Source organism: Oreochromis aureus, linkage group 17, assembly GCF_013358895.1.
Source record: "Oreochromis aureus strain Israel breed Guangdong linkage group 17, ZZ_aureus, whole genome shotgun sequence".
NCBI lineage: Eukaryota > Metazoa > Chordata > Actinopteri > Cichliformes > Cichlidae > Oreochromis > Oreochromis aureus.
The window spans coordinates 522,625-545,510 of record NC_052958.1 but is presented as its reverse complement, the minus strand read 5'-3'; the positions used below and the strand labels follow the sequence as shown (position 1 = coordinate 545,510).

Here is a 22,886-nt window from a genome sequence, read left to right as displayed (position 1 = left end):
GCCTGGAAGGCAGCAGAGCACATCACTGGCATGAGGCTTCCTGCCATTCAGGACATTTATCTTCAGCGATGCCTCCGCAAAGCACACAGCATCATCAAGGACCACAGCCACCCAGCACATCAGCTCTTCTCCTTGTTACCATCTGGCAGACGTTACAGGAGTCTGTCTGCTCGGACTACAAGACTTAAAAACAGTTTTTACCGTCAAGCCATACGACACCTCAACCACAACACTTAAACACACACACCACACTCCACAGATGCACTCAGAATCTGTCCTACAGTTTCACAGGTACATTGTACACTCTGCACTGGTCACTTCACTCTTATTAGTATTTAAACAAATAAAAACCTTACTCCGTGCAATACTGTACTAACTGCCACTCAAAATTTTGTATTGTTCAGTTTGTACTGCTGCTCACTCCTGCCACTTTATCTCATGTGCAATATCCCATTTGCGCTCCCCCAGCCCACAATTGTGTTTATATTATTTTCTTTATCTATAATTAAATAAAATAAATAAATAATAAGTAATTAAAAGACATAAAATAAAATACAATTCTAACCTAGGGGTTTTCTAAAAGCTTTAGTTCATTAACCATATGATGCAGATCCACAGCTTGTTTTTGTCCATAAACTTGAGATAAGAAGAGCCAGAGTTCTCTGTGAAAAGTGAAAAAGGACGGCTTTGTTGTCAGAAATCGACATTTATGAATGAAGAATTTACCCATAATAATGATCACGTTTAAGACATTTTCAAGTTTGTTTTTTTCTTAGAGATCCCAAAATAATTTCTAGAAAATTCACGTAAGTTTGGAATCTTTGGGGAAAGCCAGTAGTGTACATCATCCCACGGGGCTTCACAGTATATACACGGGTAAAATAAATGTTCTGTCATTCAATATTCCCATCACAGAAAGAACAAGAGTTATTATCAGCAGCAAAACGATGTGTGGGAAATTCTTTGGAAGGGTAAACACCTGAGAGGATTTTGTAAGGTCTGTCAATAAAGTACAAAGCAGTGATTCCGGCAGCCATCTCAAACATGGCGGCCTATTTGCTCAAACGACAGTGAACAACAACATGTCGGAGTAAATTCCGCCTAGCAACATGACGTTTGGAGGTTCCTATTGGTAGAATTATAGGCACGTGTCGGCTTGTCACGAGTTTGTGCTGCTTGTGTTTTATAAACGGCGCGCCAAAACATGGTTTTGGTGGGCGGGGTTACAGCTCCCTTGTTTGTCAGTTAGCATTAGCACTGCCTGGACGTCCCGGTGTATGTTAGCTAACACTCCCGACGTGAACCGTTTCACTTTCGGTGTGGATCGTGACGCACTGTTGTCTTCTCTCTTCGAGCGAATCTCCAAGAGCGATATATCGAGTCGGTCTGTGGGTGAAACAATGAAGACGTTTGTGTTCCTCGCCGTCGTCCTTCTGCTGGGACTCACGGATCTGTCGGCAGCCAAGAACTGTAAGTGATCTCCGGTAACTGAACGTGTTCGTGTTTCCGAAATGGCCCGATGTTATCAGACGGAAGGCGCTCGGGCCCAGTGAAAGCAAAACGGCTTTAAAGGCAGTAAAGTGGAATCTCTGGGAAATGGCAAACAGTAACATACTAACAGTACTTACAGTACTAAACGATTGATAACTTGTACTTAAAAGCGCTGTAACGTTTTACGAGTACTGCAAGTACTTCCTTGTTTGGCTGTTATACATGACACACTGTGACGCAGATAATTGCCGTGTTTATATTTAATAAGTTGGTGGAATCTAAATTAATATTTATCATCTGGATTAAATTATTGTCTTTATTTCATCTGTAAGTAAGTGACTGTTTTTGTGTTTGCCAGCTTCACCCAAGGTTCAGGTGTACACCCGCTCCCCCGGACAGTACGGGACCGCCAACACCCTCATCTGCCATGTCAGTGGATTCCATCCTCCTGAAATCACCATTGAGCTGCTCAAGAATGACAAAGTGATACCGGGCTCTCAGCAGACCGACCTGGCCTTTGAAGAGAACTGGCACTACCACATGACCAAGCATGTGCCTTTCACCCCAACCAAGGAGGATGTGTTCAGCTGCAGAGTAACTCACACGGGGACAAAGAGGACATATATTTGGGGTATGAGTGTTTTTCAGTGTGTCTGTGTGTACGTGTTGTGTCACAGGTCACAGTACTTGTAAAGATGTACGAGGTTAGAAAATATTCTGCTAAATTTTCTTAGTTCTGTATTTTAGTTTAGTTTTGTACACATATATTATCTATATTTATATATTTATTTCTTATTTCAGATCATGTATTTTATTACATTGACTAACATTGTTTACAATAAACAAAAGTATGGAATAAAAAGCAGTTCAGAAACAGAACAATTACAGAACATAGAACATTTGTGCAAGTTCTTAATACTCCATTCAACACTCATTCATATTAAAAACATCATGAAAAGAAACACGTAGTCATTCAAACACTCATTAACAAACAAGCCAATAAGAACAAATTTGTGGTCTTTGACTCAGATGTTGTCCTCTTGTAAAAACACATTTTATATTTTCAAAGAGACGCTGAAATGTTTTTACAAATGCATTATGTTTCATCAGTCAACAGTTGCCTGGTTTAAAGACCATATTGATGTTTTTATTTGAAATTGTTGCTGTTTGTAACAGGCAGGGAGCAACACAGGCCAGATCAGAGCTAGCATAAACATGTTTTAAATGTCTCATTTCAGAGGCAGATATGTAAGTTCTACATGTGTCCAGCTCCAGGTATGTATGTGCTCATCAGTATTCATACTTCAGTATTATTACATTATATTGTTGTGGTGGAGGAGTGTGGCTTGTGTCTCAGCTGCAGAGCTGTGTCTGACAGCAGGGAAGCTACAGTGAAATCATAGCAGTGTGTTTGCAACCGTGCCAGCCACCTTCCCCTGAATCTGCTGCAGCTGACCCACAAAGCACATCCCAAGTGTGCAGGAACAGAGTGATAGACAATGTTTTTATTATGTTTGTGGTCCCCACAGGTCTGCTCAGCAGGATGAAGAAGATTGGAATATTTCTGAAATCTTGAAAATGTCTAAAGTAATAGATTTGATTATGCAACCATTTGAGCTTCACAAAATGAAAACACTGCACTTCCATGGGCTCAGACAGCAACCATCCTTCAGGTTCATTTGTTTCTTTGACACACAGAGCCACAGCAGCGTGCGTTAAACCACTCGATTTTGTGTTTGCTGCCAAAAGTGAACACAAAGTATCAACATCGACAGCAGGCATCATGTTTGAAACGTGCCCAGCTTACTCCAGTCATGTAGCTGAAATCCAAATGTTCCCTGAGGCCAAACTAAATGTATTCTCTGTGCCTTATTCTCTTAAAACAGCTAGAAGACAGAATAACCCCATAACTACACTTTGCCTTTAACACATCCAGAACGTGTGAAGCATCTGATTTGAAGTTATCTCGAATGATGAGTTTTGGCATCTGCTGTGAAACGTCTGGATGTGTGTTTCCTACCAGGAAACACACATCCAGGTGGTGTCCGTGGGTGTGGTTGTCCATGGAAAAGTGCAGAAGTTTTGAGGATTTGATTAGTTATTCTTCAGAAAAATATTCCTTTAGCAATCTTGTGGTGATCTGAATATCGACTTTGTGGTGGTGGTGAAACTGAAGTGTTTGCATTGCTCTGTGATTTTTAAGGTAAATCTATACAGGCTAAAGACTTTCATATTAATGTTGTAATAAGGTAATCCATGTAAATATGTGATCAATTTGAAAATGTTTATTTTACTAAAACATGCTTTGTTGTAAATGTACGACAGAGAATGACTCCAAACGTGACCGTTTGCTTGAATTGTTTGTTTGTAACATCACAAGTTTATTAAGTTAACCAGACGGTTCCTGTTTGTTCTGACATATTTTATTCAAAATAAAACTATATTGGTTTAATTCACATTGGAAGTCCAGCTGTGCACAGCGAGTTATTATAATAGTGACGTTAAACTGTGTCGTGTGACCTGGGGTAGAAGAAGTCCTCCCCTCGCCGCCTCCACATCTCAGCCAAGAGAGGTTTTAAGGTCCTAATGTCCAACCTCATAATCTGCTAATAATAAAGCATTTTATTCTTAAGCAAAGACTAATCAAAATATACATTTGTTCACTGTATAAATGAGAAATCGAGTGAGAAAATGGGGTGACAGTGATTCTAAGTACTGTTAACAGGTGGAGCTGGTGGGTTTGTGCATGGCTGCTCATTTTTCTTAATGGGTTAGCAGGCAAGGCAGCTGGATGAGTTCGGACTGAGCGAGTCCCCTCACCTGCATCAACTACACTCTGCATACTTACTGGGTCACACTCATACGGTCAGGACTTTTTAAAATCAGTCAAATCCAACTTCCTGTATGGGGTTGTGGTCCTGCAGGTGATACATTCTGTATGTTTGAAGCTTTATTTGATCTAGAAATGAAACTTGAATTCTTCCGTACATAAGACTGGTCGTTGTTTCTCACCACTAAATGGTTTGCATTTAATTCTCAATTCACTAGAGAATCCAGGAGGATTCCAAGAAGTACATAAAAGTCTGATGCTTCAGTCTATTCACGGATCATTTCGTATATTTGGGGTGACGTATTTTTTCACACTTTATTGACTTTTTGGTGTAAAAAGGAGACGGTGTAACATCTCCACAGAGGAATCTGGAAATGACACATTTGGATCTAAATTCAGACAGAAATTCACCGAAACAATCGAGGTGGATTAAACTTTTTGATAGGAACAAAAGTTCTTTATAAGATTTAACTACAAGAATAGAAACAGCTGTTCTTACTGACGGGCCTCGTTTTTCCAGTGAGGGAGACCCCCACCCGCCCCACTGCCTCCACTAAAAGCAGCAGAGCATTGTGCACCTCCTCTCCACCTGTGACCTCACGATCCACCTGCCGTAGGCAGAGTCTGGACTCCTTGGTAAACATGACGTTGCTCCATGTGTTCAGGTTGCAGGACAGATGATGGCGACACCAGCACATCAGTGTGAGGGGCGGGCTTCCTGAAGTCTGGCCTGAGGTATCGGAAACTCCAAACAAGAGTCAATAACATAATAAGCTGTTTGACACTGGCAGAGAATATTTTATATATAAAGTTTGTAATAATATAATATAAGGATTATTATAAAGTTTTTACTGGGCACAACATGCATACTCAGCTCTGCTGGTCAACCCACAAATGTGGCACCAATCATTCAGAAATAAACAGCTATGCGGTTTACTGCCAGTCAGTGTTATTATAACAAAGAAAGAGTTGACCAAACAAAAATATCCTTACTTATTGTGTAAGTTTACATATATATACAATTAAATTACTGTGTGTAAATGATATTAAATCTAATTTATGTGTGTGTGAAGCGTCGTAGCAGAGCCCTGCGTGCGATTATTTTCTACTGCATTTCTGACCATTAGCGTTTCCTGCACAAACCCACAGCAGGACTCTGCTTCATGGTTTTACTGGACGGTGTTACTGCAGTAATGAATGCCTGAGGTTTTAAAAGCGCTCTGATGTGATTTATTGTATGTTTACTGTTAATTATATCAACATAATATGAACTGTTAGCTATCACACAGCAGCAGCTCTTATTCCAGGGGAATTTCTAATTTTCCTAACAGCAAAAACATACTATGTAGTATGGCAGTACTGCAGTAACAGAAGTGACTGTAGGATGAGAATCAGAAATGTTCAGCCATTTTTATGTTTGCTTTTACTTTGTGATTATCAGGTTACCATTTCTGTGATTTAAGGTTTTTTAAGTTGTTCAGTGATCATTTAATAAGTGTTTAATAAAGAGTCTGAAGTATAATAAGGACAATCAATGTAGCTGATAATCAGACACCACTTCCTTTGGTGGCGATGGCTCTTTGTCCCGGATCATCCAGCCAGGCTTCACACTCTTCTCCCAGGAAGCTAAAATGCTTCTCAGCTCCACAACTTTCAGTTTTTTAAGCCCATCATTACTCAGATCCTTCAGAAGAGGCACTACAGACTGGACACAGCCCTTTTTTAAAGCTGTACTACAAGTACACGAGTATTTGTCCCAAGCTATTTGATCCAGCTATTTTTAAGCTCTGTAAAAAAAATTCAAAAAAGTTCTAAAAATTCCAGAGACTGAGGTTCAGTTCAATGCACACAGACATCTAAGTGCTGGGCTTAAATTACATAACATATATGTAAGTATGTAGTCCCATTACTTATAGGCAATTATCATAGCTTTTAATTGCCATGTCCTCTCGTTGGGTCTGTGTTTCCTGATTCAGCTACAGTCCATTCATGATGTTGCAGAGACTGTCCACAATCTGTCAGTCTCTCTTTTGGGTGCAAATTTGGATGAAATTGGGACGATGTTCTCAGTTAAATTAGTGGTGCTGATAGTCTAGAACTTCAAGTGTTCACATAATCTGTCCACATCATCTCATATTTTTACCTCAGCAGGAACAATAGCAGCCACTGTTCAGCTGTAAACAACAGTGGTGATCTCCAAAAGTTGAATCTGTTCATCTGGACGTAGCGTTTTGTGGGAGAAACGTTTCGTCACTCATCCAAGTGACTTCTTCAGTCTCAGCTGACTGCAGGTTTCCCCAAACCTTATAAACAGTACATTTGCATAATGACTGAAACCAGCCCACTGAAGGAACAATGGGCTGTGAGGTCAGTTCCTTAATCATAATTATGCAAATACAAACAGTGGTGATATTCATGACCTCAGTCAGTAGGGCCCAGTTTATAGAGTTAATTGTTTCCTCAGGACAAGACTGCAGACTGATATCACTGTTGCTCAGTCAAGCAGGCCATTCTAACACATAACCTTATAAATAGGATGACAGAGAGGTTTATTTACTTTGTACATAAATGCTTTGTATTCTCTTAACAACAGTGTCCTTTTATTAACAGATATAAATCTTTATGCATCAGGCTCCGCCCTCAACTAGTTTCAGTCTGTTTTGGGTACTTCCCAGCATAATGACTTAGTCACGTACCAGATACTAAAATTAGTTCCATAGCAGTGGCGGCTCCTGAAAAAAATCTCAGGGGGGGCAATTTTTATGATATCGACTAAAATGACCCATTTAATGAGTACATCAAACAACACAATTTTAATTTTAATTTAAAATGAACAACCATATTCTGGCCATTTGTATAGATTTGTAAAATGAACATGAACAGATTTTTTTTTTTTTTTTTTTGAATGAATGAAAATAACTATTGAAAACAACAACTGTAAACTGATTGGGGGTGGGCTAAAGAGAGAAAGAGAGGGATGGAGAAAGAGAGTAAATATGGTTAAGGGTTCTTATTTGTACAAGAACTTTGCTCGTCTGTCTTTCTGAGTGGCAAATTTCTCGATGACCCTGGTGTTGAAATCAGGAAGTTCTTGTGTGAGTTTTTTCTCTATGGACAGCATAGCCAGAGCGTTGAGCCGATCCTGAGCCATATTGTTTCTCAGGAAAGTTTTTATCCTCTTTAAAGTAGAGAAACACCTCTCCGATTCTGATGTTGTCATTGGTGTGGTGATGAGGATGTTAAGAAGACTTACAGTTTTTCGTGAATGTGTCTTGAAGGTTGTTTTCCATCAGAACCTGATAGGCGCCAGCGCACCACTACAACTCTGAAACTCCTCGTTGTCGTAGATCAGGGACAGTTCTGTTTTAAGTCTGGCTTTGTCCAATGAGGGATAGGCTTCCACTGTGGTTTGTAGTGCTGCATCTGGAAAATTTTTGCTGTGTTGTTGGAACAAGTCTCCTTGCAACAGAGTGGCGCTGACAAGGTGCTTGGTGAAAGAAAACCTCTCCTTGGCATGGCTCATAATGGTGTCGCACACCTATCCAATAATATATAATTGGTAAGAGTTAGATTCAGTGGTAAGACTTTGGCACATGTCTCATGTTAATCATTATTCTGAAAAAAATCTGTCCATAACAAAACAAAACAGTCATGACCACTATATCAAATGACATCTGACAGCATCGTCATTAGATTTTATCTGATGATCCGATTTAAATCAGACCAAGCAGCTAGTGCTTACCTCCAGTGCCAAATGGTGTTGCCTGTCTTCCCCAATGTTCTCCGTCTCTTTGTGGGTGGGTCTTGAACAGGTCCCCTGTACTCCTCATCCACAACCAGATTAGGAAGTGCCTCCCTGATCCAATACATAAGTTTCATTAATGGCTTCTGAAAACTGAATAGGATATATTAACCAAACACAAACCAAACAAAGGTTGTGTTCTAATTACCGGAATTACCGGATTTAATTAATAACCGGACCTGGTTTAATGGCTGGGGAAAACCAGTGCAAGTAAATAAAGGCCCTGGCCATAATTTCAGGAAATAGCCTATGGTATAGGCTACATCAAATCATTACTGGGAATATACTTCATCAAATATACTTAATCAAATATTTTTCATAAAATTACTTCAAAGGCTGATATAAATCAAAATTATCTGAATTCCATTAAACATTTAAGTCACAGAACACAGAATATATGCAGAGAATTTGATAGAATCTATGCATAGATAATTAACATTTATTCTAGGTTACATATTTATGCTTTTATGCCTACCTGATAGCCTGCATGCGGCTGATGAATGTCTGGGTGATCCCTGCGATGGTGACAGAATCGATGTTTCTCTTCTGTAGGTGGTTATACAGCATGTCTACATGTGGCATTATCTTGTGAAACAAGGCCAGGAAAAAAACAGAAAGCTTCGTCTTCCAGCATTCTCACGAAACCACCGGCATCTCTCTTTGTAGGGGCATCAAATCCTTCACTGTTACGGATGGTCTGAAAACAGCTCACCAGATCGTCTTTATGTTCATACACTGTATTCACAGCACGACTGTTGAAGTTCCAACGGGTTGCCGATGCACTTGGAAGTCGGTGCGCCACCACCTCGTCAAGCACTGCAGTCCTCTTGCTCGATTTAGTAAAAAAAAGAAGCGAATCCTGCTATGTCGGAAAAAAAAGTGACTGATTTGAGGGATGTGGGAGGTTGCTTGTTGCATTACCAGGTTTAACTGATGGGCATAACAATGTACGTAGTGAGCGTTAGCATAAATGTCCTGTATCTTACGCTGCACTCCTCCAGTGGTACCCCTCATTACCAGAGATGGGCAGTAACGCGTTACTTGTAACGCGTTACTGTAATCTGATTACTTTTTTCAAGTAACGAGTAATGTAAGGGATTACTATTGCAAAACGGTAATTAGATTACCGTTACTTTCACGTAGGAACGCCTGCGTTACTGCGTTACTAAAACCGTGATTTTTGCGAGAACGCCTCATGACAGTGACGTAAGCGAGTGCGACGTTCAGTGACAACAGCTGTCTGCAGATCATAATATATCGAAAAGGGACAGAGTGTAGCATGCAGCGTTTAAAGCGTGGAAGTACTGACCTTATTTTGAGTTTGATTCCATAAAAGTGACAAAAACATTAGTGTCCGTTGTGCGTGGAAGAAAACTTCTTTTACAGCGAAAAAACCCTAAACTTCCAAGCAAGCACCGAGTGTACTACGACGTAATGTGAAATTCACAGAGAAACTCATGGATTCTTCCACTGACCGCTGCGGCACACCTGCACCAGGGTAAACCTCCTCCGCCTACCCCAGTCCTGCTTTACAGGTGAAAATAGAGCAACAGGACCGCTAGTCTTTGATTTTATTTATTTTCTGCTGTGTTTTACTTGCATCTATTTGAAAGAGTGAGTGTAAACACAAAAAAATATTTTATTTTATGTGCTGGAATGTGCAGAAAATAGGTTTAAATGTTAAACAAATTTCTTCCAGTCAGAGAATGTTGCATATAATTTAATTTTTGCTTGATGCATAAAGTTAAAAGATTAAAACTAATAAAACAAGTTTTAAAAAGAGACTTTTCCATTTGATTACATTTTGTATGATGAATTATGCAGAAAAAGTAGAATTGGGCTGAAAGATCTATCGCTTTATCACCTATTCAGGTTGTAAATCGTGTTTTTAAAAAGTAACTAAGTAACTAAGTAATCGATTACTTTTGAAAATAAGTAATCAGTAAAGTAACGGGATTACTTTTTGGGGGAAGTAATCAGTAATTAGTAACTGATTACTTTTTTCAAGTAACTTGACCAACACTGCTCATTACAGCGGCCCCATCGTAGGCCTGGGCGATCAACTTTCTCTCTTGTCCCTGGGGGAGGATGAAGCGCAGCCTCTCCGATAAGGCACTGGCTATTGCATCTGCACAAGCATTGGGTAGCTTGATGAATTCAAAAAAACGCTCTTGAATACGGTTTCGTTGGTCAATGTATCTTAGCACCATGACTAACTGACAGTGTGTAGAAATGTCAGTGGTTTCATCAGCTTGAATGGCTAAAAACTTCGCTGCCTTTACTTCTTCCACGATCCTTTCTCTCAGAACTGCCAACATGCAATCCAGGATCTCGTTCTGGACTGTTTTCGAGGTGCCTTTAAATACAGTAGCATTTTCAAGGTGTTGCCTCGAGTCGTGATCAATTGATGCCATCAAGTCGACTAAACCTCTAAAAATCCCTGGATTGTCTGAGGAATCACTTTCATCATGTCCCCGCATTGCTAGCTCAAAAGCACCACAAAACTTAATACAATCGATGATTTTAGATAAAATATGACGGTTTTTATCTACCTCTTCGTTGTGCCTTCTTAAAGCAATCCGATGTCCATCATCTAGCTGCGCCGCTATGCTAGTTTTCCCTAGCACAGCTAGCTTTACACTGTTGTCCATATGAACTCGTGAGCTTTCATGTTTCTTGATTCGTTCGGAGAGGTGCTTTAAGTCGGTTTGTCCAGATTGTGTCCACGTCAAATCACACTTGTCACTTTTGAACAGTATGCACGGGAAACAAAAAAGTGCATTAGCTGTTCCACAGCCTGTCAGCCACGACTTGCGCTGGAACCAACTCCGACAAAAAGTCCTGTTGTATGCTTTTGACTTCTCCTTCGTTGCCTGGGTTAGTTGAATTTCGGGCTTGTCAGGTCCCAACTCTTTAACTTGCAGTTTTTCTGCCATTGTCCTTCTGGCAAAAGGGTAGGTTAGAAGCGATCTAACCGAATTTGGGGGAGGCTGTGCCTCAACCGTTAACAATACCGCTGCCATCGTCTCTCTCTGACCTTATAGCTCACTTAGGCTACTGACTGAGGTAAAATTCTAGAACAGCAAATCTTTGCGCGTTTTCTGCAGGGGCGCAATTTTAAGCGCCCCCAAACCATTTAATTCAGCGACGCTGATAGGTCAAATATTTATTATTTTCCCCTGGCAACCATTTAATGATAGGCTATTTCGCTGCATATCAAGGGCGCTTTGACGAGCGCCCCAGAAGAAGAAAAACACCGTTTGTTGGTTGAACTTTAATGAGTCAGCTGGTGAAAATGTTAAAATACGCCTGGCTGTATATGGGCACACACATAGTAAAACTATCATTGATGAATTTTTTAAAAATATATATTTTTACTCCTCCACATTTGGGGGGGCGGAGCCCGAGCGCCCCCTATGGGCCAGCCGCCACTGTTCCATAGATATTTTGGACCGTGATACAGTAGATTTCAACTGAAATAATGCAGATATAATTGAAGTAGAGAGGTTTTGTCATGTGTGTTAATTTGTGGACCGAAAAACAGACAAGGAATCAAAAAGCGAGCCATTTATTCTGGCTAATTAAAGAAAACACACTACCAACATATGAAAGCACTTGGAACTTTTCTGTATTTTTGAAGTGGTCTTGAGCAGATGTGGAGGCTCTAAGCAGCCTGTCACAAAAACACAATTGACACACGTACTTAGTTATAGTCTGAAATATGTTTACAAATACCGGTAATAAAAGCAGAATATCTACAGAATTAGTGCAAAAGGAGAATCAAAGAGTGTCAGCCATGCACATTTGATTTGTTTCAGTTTCACGTACATCAAACTGAAACGGTCGTTTGTTGTTTGTCGCTGTTTCTTTAAAGATGTGACTGGTTAGTAGGTAACTACAATCATACAGCCACAAAGTTACCTGCAAAACAAATCATGAATACAAACAAGGATATTAGAGTAAAACAAAAATAAACATCTGTACTCCAGAAAAACTACATGCTTTTGTTTTGAACTACTCCAAGAGGAAATTCTTCCGGTTCAAAGGTGAGGTGAACCGGATCCATGTTTGTCGGTCTTTTGAGCTGAGCGCTTGCAGCATGTCGGCGATTGGGGTTCATTTCGGTTATACATCCGCTTGTGTGGCGATATTTAAGGTGAGTATCGCTTCATGAAACCTCACATCTTGTTTTTAATGTGAATATTTGATCTTAAATGTCCTGAAGGATGGCGGTGCTCGATAAGCTGCTGGCAAAGTGGATATAAGTCAATGAATTGTTTAAGTTAGTTCAGTACGTGGGTAAAATAAGGAAAGAGGATTATATCCAGATTCTTCATCTCAGATTAATAACTAAGCATTTTAAACTGGGACACAGTTTGGTGCTGCGATAGGAGAACGATGCCAAACACATGAGAAAACTGAGTTGTCCAGTATTGTACTTGGACAACATCCACCTCTGACACCACCTTTAGAGTCCAGCTCCACCCCAACATGATTTAGAGATAACCTTAAACTCCTGGATGGCCTTCCCAAAGCCCCGCCCCCAACCTTATAGTGTGGACTGCAGGGTGGGCTACACCAAGTGATTTAAGTGAACCTCCAAGAAAAAGGGTCAAATATGTGGACAGAAACTTGATGATGGTCAAAGTGGAGTTTGCTAAGGAAACTTGAACTAAATATTAGTGGAGATGTTTATATTTCAGCTTTTGTGTACATAAAACCACACAGCTGTGTCAGTGGATGCTGAGGTACATAGTAGAGTGATTCCTATAAACTGATGTGGAGAAGGACCAGCTGTCCTCTGAGCCCCTGAATGACTGAACTCCATCGCTCAGGGAGAGCCCCTCCACCTTTCAGAGAAAACTAACTTTTCGCCGCTTGTATCTGCAATATAATTTTTTGCTTTTTAAAAGAACCAAAAATAATAGTGTGAACAAAAAGATCCGATCAAGATTAACAGGTTTATGGCATTTCTCAACAACGATGCGCCATCTGGTGGCAGGTGGCAGCATAACATTTAGGACACAACATTTGGGTATCAATAAAGGTAAAAGAATTAAATTCTTCTTCTTCTTCTTCTTATAATTATTATTGACTAGTACTTCTGGTACCGACTAGTGACATCACTACTGACGGCGAGTAATCATGTAGATCCCTGGTTGAAACTGTCACAGCTGCAAACGTCATATTAAACTTTAGAAAGATTAACAATGCAGCGTCACTCAAGTTCATATGTGTGTAAAGGCAGACGAGTGAATACTTTGGCAGTATAGTGTAAGTTCAGACTTGTGCTCCCAGTCTTTGCTTTTTAAAGTCATTAGAGATTACTTTGTCCACTTTTTCCACCCTGGAAAAAGAAGATTCAGACTAAAGGTGCTGACAGGCTGACGCTTGGCCTGCATACTTGTTACTGTAAAAACTATCCAGCTACCCTTTTTTATACAACAGCCTTAACCTATTACAAAGTGCACAAAGGAACACAGAAACTGCACCCAGGCCACTGCAGCCTTTCAGCATGTTGGGTCTTAAATCCAAGCAAGTTTTAGAAGTTTCACATTTTAGGAAACTTGAATCTAAAAAATGAAAATGTTGGAGTCTAACAGGCTTTTTGCAGCTGCATCATTGCTGCGTTCCTGTAATGGCAAACTAAGTAAAATGCTTCAACTTCCACAAACCTTAATTACATATCTTTTGGAGACTTAATTACATATTACTTTGAGGAGGCTGAACAGCCTCTTGTCTCGTTTCATCTCACGATTACACAAAACCTGTCGTGACTCTCTGATTATTAAGGCTCAGTTCATATTTATGCTGCATGTTAATTTGGGGTTTTTCAAGTAATTCAACAGTAAAACCAGTTACGACGTCTTTCCACTCCAGTCAAACAACAGTCTTATGGCATGTAGTCGAGGTTCCTTGGACCAAGCTGACTTCAGTCATCTCTGCAGCTTAGATTCATACATGAAATATATGTGAATAAGTGAGCCTGGAAATCAGCTGCTGATGCATCTGAATATCCAAGAGTTTTGAGCAAAGTATATATTTAAGTGTTTCTGAATGTATGCTGTGTGTTTGTGTTGTTTAGGATGGACGGGCTGATGTGGTGGCTAACGATGCAGGAGACAGAGTAACTCCAACTGTGGTGGGCTACAGAGACACTGAACAGGTACGACTTTGGCTTCACTTCTCTTTAAAATGGGTTTGTGCCTGACTCATGCACTCAGTCTTTCCTGTTAGCACTAAGCATCATATTGGCTTTGCACAATATCTGTATAGAAGAAATGTTGATGACCACATCAATAAAAAATATTGCTAAAATATTTGCAGTATTAAAAGTAACTGAGAAGTTCGTCTGTTATCACAGGTCACATGTTTCTGTGGTAATATTCTTGTCATATCACCTTATAGTGTCTAGTATAGATCTGTCTGCTGTTTGCTTTTTGGGGTTTTTTATGTTTTGGAACTTGTAGAAGATGATTTTTTGCATTGAGGTGCAGAATTATTCTTACATTACTGACGGCTGCTTCCTGTACATGTGAGATATCTACTGCAGCAGCCTATGGCAGCCTTTTAACCTCTGACCTCTTCTGCAGATTGTAGGTATAGCAGCAAAACAGGGACGGGTCCGCAACGCTGCCAGTACGGTCATCAAAGTGAAACAAGTGCTCGGGAGAAGGTGACACAGCTGATTAGGTTTTGTTTACAAATGTGAAACCTACAGGATATGCAGTGTTATTAATTATTAATAACTCACTTTACTTAATTAAATAACTGGGAGAAAATGTGTAAAAGCAACATTATGCAGCTCTAACATAGAAAATGATGATGGTGCTTGTTCAGATTGATTGTATCATCACACGTGGACATCAGTCTGGTTTCTCCTCTGGGAAAAACAATTAACACTGTGGCAGGAATATGGAGGCTCCTGTACTCTCTGCTACATCCAGTCAAACACCTGAGACAGACCATCTGCTGTTACATATGAGAGGTTGGCTTTGAGCAGAGCCCATGTAGTAGTTACTCAGTGAGCTCCAGTAGAAAAGAAAAGTAATGTTTTTGAGACAGAAATGACAAAAGTTAAATTTCTGACAACATTTTGCTCATGCTGTGATATTTGTAGCCCGAGCGAGGAAGGAACAAGTGTAGTGTTATTATTTATTATCCATGACATCCTGTGGACAGCAACTCATAACTGTGTGTGCGTTTTTTACTCTCTCTGACTGAAAAGCTTTGATGACCCAGAGATACAAAGACACAGAACGGAGACCAAATGTCAGGTAGGTTTCTTCACAGATGTCCAAATAACTGAATCTAAACCCTCCGAAAGACCCTGCAGACCAAAAGTCAGGAGATCCACACAGTTTGGATCCTGGAGTTTTACAGATGGCAGGAGACGGTGCTGAGCCAGCTCGTCTCATTTTTAACACTTTTTCTGTTCTCACAATTTTAAAAAGTTGCCTCAGGTCTTCTTTTATTTAAAGGTGATGATCCATTAATGTTAAACAGCCCTGTCTCAGACTTCTCCCTCCTGAATAAATCCTTAAATCCCAGGTAGATTTAACGGTTTAGATTTGACAATAAACTTTCACATGTTTTTCAGCCACACAGGACGAGGCACGCTGCTGTGGCTATCACTGATGAGCTCATCAGGACTGAATCGTATTGACGTGTCTTACTCGTGGATCCCTCTGATGTTGGATTCAGTAGATAATGAATGAATTGTTCTGTAGGGATATATTTTCAGTCGTATGGTCTGTAAAATATGGTTTACAGACTGTGACCACTTAGAGGAAAAAGGATTTGCTGTAAACGATTTACAGATAACTGCAGTTTGTTTTCTTATTTACATTTTACACATAACTCTAACTACACATTGGCATTACTTACACTGAGAAGTACTATTCCATTATATTATCATTATTAGTTTTTTAAAAGCTGCCTTTAGCAGCACACATGCTGAGATTTTAACTTCCTGAAAATGCCAGTTTATGGTCTGTGAGAGAGTTTCTCTAAAACAATCTGTGATAACAGGACAAAAACACACTGAGTTTGGTTTTGTTGAGTCTGAGGATGTTTTGTGTGTGTTTAGGTTGTCAGCAGAGAAAACAAACCTTTTTATGAGATCACATCAGGACAGCAGCCAAAGTATGTTGCTCCAGAAGATGTCGCAAAACTCATCTTCCAGAAAATGAAAGGTAAACACATCTGTTAGTGTGAAAATGTTCTTCATTAGTTCCAAGGAGCCAAAGTTTCTTGTAGATTTATTATTATTTTTTATGTGGTCTTTAGTGATGGTCCTCCAGGCTTTCTGCAGCAGCGGTGGCCAACTCCAGGCCTCGAGGGCCGGTGTCCTGCAGGTTTCAGATCTCACCCTGGGTCAACACACCTGAATCACATGATTAGTTCATTACCAGGCCTCTGGAGAACTTCAAGACATGTTGAGGAGGCCATTTGGCCGTTTAAATCAGCTGTGTTGGATCACGGACATGTCTAAAACCTGCAGGACACCGGCCCTCCAGGCCTGGAGTTGGACACCGCTGCTGTTGGCAAAGTCTTACTCAACAAGTACTCATTATCGCACAACACCGCCCTGAGGCAACAAAAGGAAAAACATGGAGAATTTAAAAAACACTTCATATAAGCTTCATACAAACACATTTTTGTTTTTACAGTTTATATATTTTTAAATATTATTACTGGGGCAAACATTGTCAGCTTCTCACAACATGTGGTCCTCTGATTTCCCACGATCAAATCGTCCTCATTGGACATTTGATACTTTTTAAAACTCTCTAATTGACTGACATCTGTCCAACAGCTAAAGCCTAAAGGCAAAACTGGGTCATGCAAAACAACGATGCACATCTATTACACACTGACTGAAAGTGGACTCAGACCTCAGTGAACTGAGCAGTACTGTAATAATATCCTGGTGTTTGTCATGTGAGCTTGTGTTTCACTTCAGAAGGATGAGATTTTTGTAATGACCTGATATGTAAAGCCTCAGAAATGAATTATGGGTATTCAGTTTTTCTGTAAATAAAGTTATCACCTGACTGATTATTCCTGTTTTCACAGAAACGGCTCAGTCGGCTCTGGGAGGGTCGGATGTAAGCGATGCTGTCATTACTGTTCCCTCAGAGTTTGCACATGCTCAGAAGCGTGCTCTTAGGTAGGTACTACCTGTAACAATCTGGCCTTTTTTATGTCACTTTGAAAATATTTATTATTTCAGTTTGTGTTTTTAATCGTCTGCCACCTTCTGTTTCATTCAGGAACGCAGCTGAAGCTGCAGGGTTCAATGTCCTGAGGCTAATCCACGAGCCTGCTGCTGCTTTGCTGGCCTATAACATCGGACAGGAGTCGCCGTCAGGGAAGAGGTGTGTTTGAGGAAAGGAACACCTCAGATTTCATTATGGTCATTGGTTTAAAACTGACGTGGTCGGTGTGTACCCGAAACTGCATGAACTCTCCTAAAGGCATCTAAGGAGGATGGGACTGGCATTACTTCTACCACCTGATTGAACTGGTAGAATCAGCTGGTATCTCTCAGCCTAACATTAGCTTGGGCTCCTCACAGCTTGGGGTCCTTTATAACCTGTGTTGGCAAGCAGGGATCGACGCTCCTGCTGATCCGAGCCTGATCCACAGTGCAGATGTGAATGTGTTTAGGTTTGGAAAAAACTTTATCCAACAACATGTTTAAAGAAAACCTGAGCATCTAAAATCATTGTGGGAGTTCTGCTCGACCTCTTCCACTGATACCTGCTCAACTCCACTCGATTACAGACGTTTTCCTGTACCACTGATGTCCAGGGGTCGTTATAGCAACCCAGTCCAAAGTCCACTGATGTCATTTGTATGCAATACAAACACAACAACATCAGTGGAGGACACGTTAGGCCTGCTGCTCAGTGTGTGGCTCTTTTTAAAGTCAGACTCTGGGACCACGGCGTGGTCTCATGAAGGAGACGCTTTCATTACTCATCGAGTGACGCCACTGACTAGCCAATCGGGGCTGTCTGCTGATGTCACATTTTCAGATTTGCTGTGTGTGTGCGTGTGTCTGTGTGCGTGTGTGTGCGTGTGTGTGTGTGTGTGTGTGTGTGTCAGCTACCAGCAGACAGAGCAGTCACCATTTGAATGAATTTTCCACTTTTACACCTTGTTGTCCTTTAACGATCCGTTCTGTCTCCACAGTCACGTCCTCGTCTACAAGCTCGGTGGGACGTCCCTGAGCGTGACAGTGCTGCAGGTCAATGGAGGAATGTTCCTGTGTCGCAGCACTCACACTGACCACAGCATTGGAGGAGAGGCTTTCACTCAGGCCTTAGCGCAGCACCTCGCCTCAGAATTCAAACGGTACCAACCGAACATCAAAGTTTGAACGATTTACTAAGAAGGATAAAAGCAAAAGACGAACACACTTCTGGGCAACATCTTAAAGATTTTTCTGTATGTTTGAGTCTGTGTAGCTGCCCTCACTCTGTGTGTGTGTGTGTGTGTGTTGTACAGCACGTTTAAGCACGATGTGAGCTCTAATCCTCGGGCTATGTTGAAGCTGATGAATGGTGCAGAGATGGCCAAGCACTCCCTGTCCTCCCTGGGTTCAGCCAACTGCTTCGTTGACTCCCTTCATGATGGTATCGACTTTGAGTGCAGCGTCTCGAGGTGAGCTATTGTGTCGACACACAGATTGTAAGAAAACTGAATATCAATATTATCGTTAGCTGAGCCTGAGCTAAAGCTGGATGTGGACCGAAACATTTGAGATAAACGTTTGAAACCATAAAGCTAACGAATAAAAACTAAATGAAATAAATTGAGCAACAAAATTTGTTTGTTAAATGTCTTTTACAAACACACATTATTCTGATAACTGAGATATTTTTGTCCTTAGTGACCACCTCTCTGTGTTATTACTTTTAGAGCTCGATTTGAGCTGCTCTGCTCTTCACTCTTCAACAAAAGCATCCAGCCAATCAAAGCCGTCCTCGAGGAGGCGGATCTTACACCTCACAGCATTAGCAAGGTACGGTGTGCAGGTCTTTACTGATGCATGAATGATGGCATAGCTGTATGTTAAATAAAAAAGCCGCTCCTCGATCGCTGTAGGTGGTTCTTTGCGGCGGCTCGGCCAGAATTCCTCGTCTGCAGCAGATGATCCGTGAAATGTTTCCGGATGTGGAGCTTCTCAACTCGGCACCTCCTGACGAGGTCATCGCTGTGGGTGCAGCCCTGGAGGCGGGTCTGCTGGTTGGCAGAGATGGCCTTACCCCAGAGGAAGACTCTGTCACAGTGGATGTGTCTTCCATTGACGTACTAGTAAAAGTACTGAGACCTCAGAGAAACATTCATCTTATGTTGCACATAATTTACAAATAGCAGTCTTTGTTGCATGCACATGAACGTAAATGTTTCAGCTCTGCAGAGCTAGTCTTTGTACACTACTTATATATTTGTACATAAAATCATTCTTTAATACTATAATACATTTCTAACTGCTTCTGTCTGACTTTTGGAGGAGATGGATGAGTCTGGAGCTGAGACGTTCACGGTTCTCCTTCCTGTGGGCACACCCCTCCCTGCCCACAGACATCACATCCTCAGGGGGGACGGAAAACTGTCCTCCCTGTGTTTGGAGATTTACCAGCGATGCATCACAGAGCAGCCGGAGAAGCTGTCCAAGGTAAGCACAAACAAGGCATCAGACGTCTGCTGCTTTTACTTCCTGTGTACCTGCTGGTACAAGTCACAGTTTATGAACTGGTTTAGAAAAATGTCACAAACAAGCTGGGAACCATGTTGGGATGTGTTTGCATTTTAGCAACTTGGCCAAAAGTCCGGTGATGTCATTTGTTTGCGACACAAACACAACAATGGAGGACATTAAGGTGAAAGTATGCTTGTTAAGCTGATGTTAAGCGTCTGCACCTTGTTGCTGAGCCGAGGCTTCCTGCAGCAGTTAGTGAGCTTCATCTGAACATGTTTGTACTCCGATAATATGAGAAGGAAAAAACTAGTCTAAAGTCTAAGCAGAGACATCGTCCTCTCCGTGGACTCGGCCTCGTGCTCGTCTCAGCACTGATGGTGAAGTGTCTCCTAGAACAGATGCCCCGTGTTGTCACTTACCTGGACAAGACCAGGTGCACTATGGGAAGAAAGCAAGACAGAGTTGATGACTTGGCCAGTGTTCTCCTGGGAAATTTTGGGTCCTACCGTCCATGTAGATGTTACTTTGGCACATAGTACCTCAGCATTCTCACAGACCATATAAACCCTTTCAGGGAAATGTTTTCTCTGAGGTGTTCCTGAGTTTTAGGCTTGGCCTGTAAATTCCTCAGATCACCATCCAATAAAGCAACCGGTGGAGAAACTCTGTGGATCCATGAAGGACCAGAACCTCGCAGCTAACAGGGCTAGGTGCCTTCGAGTGGAGTCCACGCTTCAACGGTTCTGAGTGTGTTGGCAGAAAAAGGGGGACCAACATATTAATAGGCAGGTGTTCATGATGTTATGACAGGTATTTGTTCCCACCCTCACTGTGGTGACGAGCTTTAGGACCGAAAGAACAACACGTGAACTTTGTGTGGAGGGCGGCTGACCTGCACACGGGGTGAAGGACTCGAGAGGAGCTCGGAGTGGAGCTGCTACTTCTCCACATCAGAAGAAGCCGGTTGTGGTAGTTTGGACTAGAATGCCTGGACGGGCATAACATTAGTGATGGGTGACGTGTGCTGGGCCCTGCAGTTCAGACCCATGACACTCCGGAGAGATTAGGTCTCGGCTGCTTGAAGGAGGTTTCTCTGCTTAGGCTGCTGCCTAATTTCCCCTTGTGGGACAATAAAGAAATTGATTGATTGATTGATTGATTGCCCCTGTGATCCAGGATGGATAAGCCAGAGAAAATCATTATCATCATTGTTATTGTTATTATTATTATTATTATTATTATTATTATTATTATTATTATTATTATTATTATCATTATTATTATTATTATTATTAGAATCATTGTCAGCTTCCTGCTTATGTGTTTGTGTTTGTCACAGATTGTTTTTAGGGACCTTCAGCCCACAGAGGAGACTCACAGCATTGACACTGTGGTGACCATGAAAAGGTATTTCCTTCCTGGGTAACATCAAGTGTCACGTGATGTGATTGTGATGTTGTTGCAAACATGTATATATTTCTTCTTTATGTTGCAGCGATGGCTCCATTCATCTTTCCTGTGTAGAACAGGGCACTGGAAGGTCAGAGGTCGTCACCATAGCAGCTGCATCATGACGTGTTTTCCAAACAACATACGAAGCATGGTCTCAGTGCGATGTTATTTTCTGTTTTTTACTCAACAAACTTATTAAACGTGTGTTTCTGACTCCTTGTTCAAACTGACTTCAGGCACGTTTGTCGTCACATTTGTTCTCTTTGCTGTAGTTTAATAGCAAACATTTGTAAGCAAAACTAAGACTGAATACTTGGTTATGTCAGTTATGCTAATCTATATAGAGTATGTACCTGAGGAATTCTTGTATAGTTAATAATGAAAATTGCAAGTAGATGTATCCAAGTTTTACAAAGTGTGTGTTTATAACACACACACGAAAAATGCCTGACAGTATCCACTCAGAAAGACCACAGCCTGATGGTGGACTCGAACTCAGGACCTTCTTGCTTCTTGCCACTGTGCTGCCCAGAAGTTGTTGTCGTGTCAAATGGTTAAAACAGTCTTGGTCCCAATCTCTGGACCACAGAACAGGATGAGCGCACACACGTGTTTCGTTCAGCCTCCTGTAGTTGAAACTTAGATCAGCATACAGATTACTGCTTCTCACAGACTTGTAGCATGACTTTAATATGATTTCTGCTTTCAACAGTTTGTGAAGCTGACAGGTGAGGTGAAAGGTCATGAAGTGTTCTTCTACAAACAGAGCCAGGGCTTAAAGTGGTCCACAACAGACCAGTGCACTGACACACTGAGGCTCTCAGGAGGGAGACAAGAATTTGTTTCATCCTTATCCCACTGAAAAGCCAACGTCCACACAAACAGGATGATCTTTCTCTGATTTCCTGAGCATCCATCAAGATATTCATCCTTTCAGCTTTCTTCTGCTGGTTGCTCCCCATGGAAACACCCAAAGTGTTTACCCAAACATGCACAACAACCCATACTCTCTATAAATCTCAGTTGGAGACATGAATTCTTCCACTTCATTGGGGTTGAAGTTTTCTTTGCCCCACTTGTTTCTGTGGTCACAGCTCTCCAGTTTTGCTTATCTGCTGTTGGACTGTAGCCGTGAGCTTCACTGCAGTTCAGTTCTATTCATACAGCACGAAACCACAACAGTGTCGTGGCCGTGGCACAGAAGGATATTAGAGTAGTGTGTAGTCAAAGGTAAGCTCTACCTGGACATTTGGGGTATTTTAAAAGATTTCATGGAAACAAAGTAAGACACTATTTAACAATTTAACAAGTTCATCTTAGACAGAAGTTACCAAATCTAAAGTTTTCCTTCCAGTCCTGCTCTTTTTTTCAGAACAGCCCAGTTTGTAGCAAACTGCTGGAAAGCTTCACACAGCTGCTGCACATTTGTCAGCTGCACATCAATGATGCATATTTCCTGCTCCTCCGAATCCCACGGGTGGAGCTGCCTATCCTAACGTGCTCTGACTGTACTGCCATAAGGTCAGGATTTCTCTCATTGTTTGAGGCTTTATCGAGCTCTTTGCTTGTTTCTGATTTCTAGAAATTTCTTTGTTTTG

At 41.2% G+C, this 22,886-nt stretch overlaps 3 protein-coding genes across 4 annotated transcripts; 2 read left to right on the top strand and 1 right to left on the bottom strand.

The window, feature by feature from the left end:
* Positions 1-1,255: 1,255 nt before the first annotated feature.
* On the top strand, positions 1,256-3,955 carry LOC116332116 (beta-2-microglobulin-like). The gene is made up of 4 exons (XM_031754975.2): positions 1,256-1,470; positions 1,850-2,122; positions 2,730-2,766; positions 3,021-3,955. The coding sequence occupies exons 1-3, from the start codon at positions 1,278-1,280 to the stop codon at positions 2,741-2,743; spliced, it is 480 nt and encodes a 159-aa protein (XP_031610835.1). The 5' UTR covers positions 1,256-1,277; the 3' UTR covers positions 2,744-2,766; positions 3,021-3,955.
* A 4,137-nt stretch (positions 3,956-8,092) lies between these two features.
* LOC116325240 (zinc finger MYM-type protein 1-like) lies at positions 8,093-11,542 on the bottom strand. Of its 2 annotated transcripts, none has more exons than XR_005608771.1 (3): positions 10,676-11,539; positions 8,599-8,982; positions 8,093-8,177 (listed from the first exon to the last, which is right to left on the bottom strand). XR_005608771.1 is itself a non-coding variant. In XM_039600717.1 (3 exons), the coding sequence occupies exons 1-2, from the start codon at positions 11,144-11,146 to the stop codon at positions 8,865-8,867; spliced, it is 1,266 nt and encodes a 421-aa protein (XP_039456651.1). In that variant the 5' UTR covers positions 11,147-11,542; the 3' UTR covers positions 8,093-8,177; positions 8,599-8,864. The 2 variants fall into 2 exon arrangements, 1 of the variants encoding a protein (XP_039456651.1); XM_039600717.1 differs by having other exon boundaries at positions 8,599-9,140; positions 10,157-11,542.
* A 621-nt stretch (positions 11,543-12,163) lies between these two features.
* hspa14 (heat shock protein 14) lies at positions 12,164-21,518 on the top strand. The gene is made up of 14 exons (XM_031754978.2): positions 12,164-12,279; positions 14,209-14,289; positions 14,717-14,799; positions 15,352-15,400; positions 16,213-16,318; positions 17,202-17,295; positions 17,399-17,503; positions 18,324-18,485; positions 18,639-18,794; positions 19,053-19,155; positions 19,239-19,454; positions 19,648-19,812; positions 21,176-21,243; positions 21,332-21,518. The coding sequence occupies exons 1-14, from the start codon at positions 12,223-12,225 to the stop codon at positions 21,408-21,410; spliced, it is 1,524 nt and encodes a 507-aa protein (XP_031610838.1). The 5' UTR covers positions 12,164-12,222; the 3' UTR covers positions 21,411-21,518.
* Positions 21,519-22,886: the final 1,368 nt, after the last annotated feature.

Coding starts and splice junctions, on each gene's coding strand:
- LOC116332116 (XM_031754975.2), top strand. CDS start 1,278: ATGTTAGCTAACACTCCCGACGTGAACCGTTTCACTTTCGGTGTGGAT. Junction 1,471..1,849: donor TCTGTCGGCAGCCAAGAACT/GTAAGTGATCTC, acceptor TGTGTTTGCCAG/CTTCACCCAAGGTTCAGGTG.
- LOC116325240 (XM_039600717.1), bottom strand. CDS start 11,146: ATGGCAGCGGTATTGTTAACGGTTGAGGCACAGCCTCCCCCAAATTCG. Junction 9,141..10,156: donor AGGCCTACGATGGGGCCGCT/GTAATGAGCAGT, acceptor TGCCCATCTCTG/GTAATGAGGGGTACCACTGG.
- hspa14 (XM_031754978.2), top strand. CDS start 12,223: ATGTCGGCGATTGGGGTTCATTTCGGTTATACATCCGCTTGTGTGGCG. Junction 14,800..15,351: donor AAACAAGTGCTCGGGAGAAG/GTGACACAGCTG, acceptor CTGACTGAAAAG/CTTTGATGACCCAGAGATAC. Junction 18,795..19,052: donor TTTGAGTGCAGCGTCTCGAG/GTGAGCTATTGT, acceptor TATTACTTTTAG/AGCTCGATTTGAGCTGCTCT.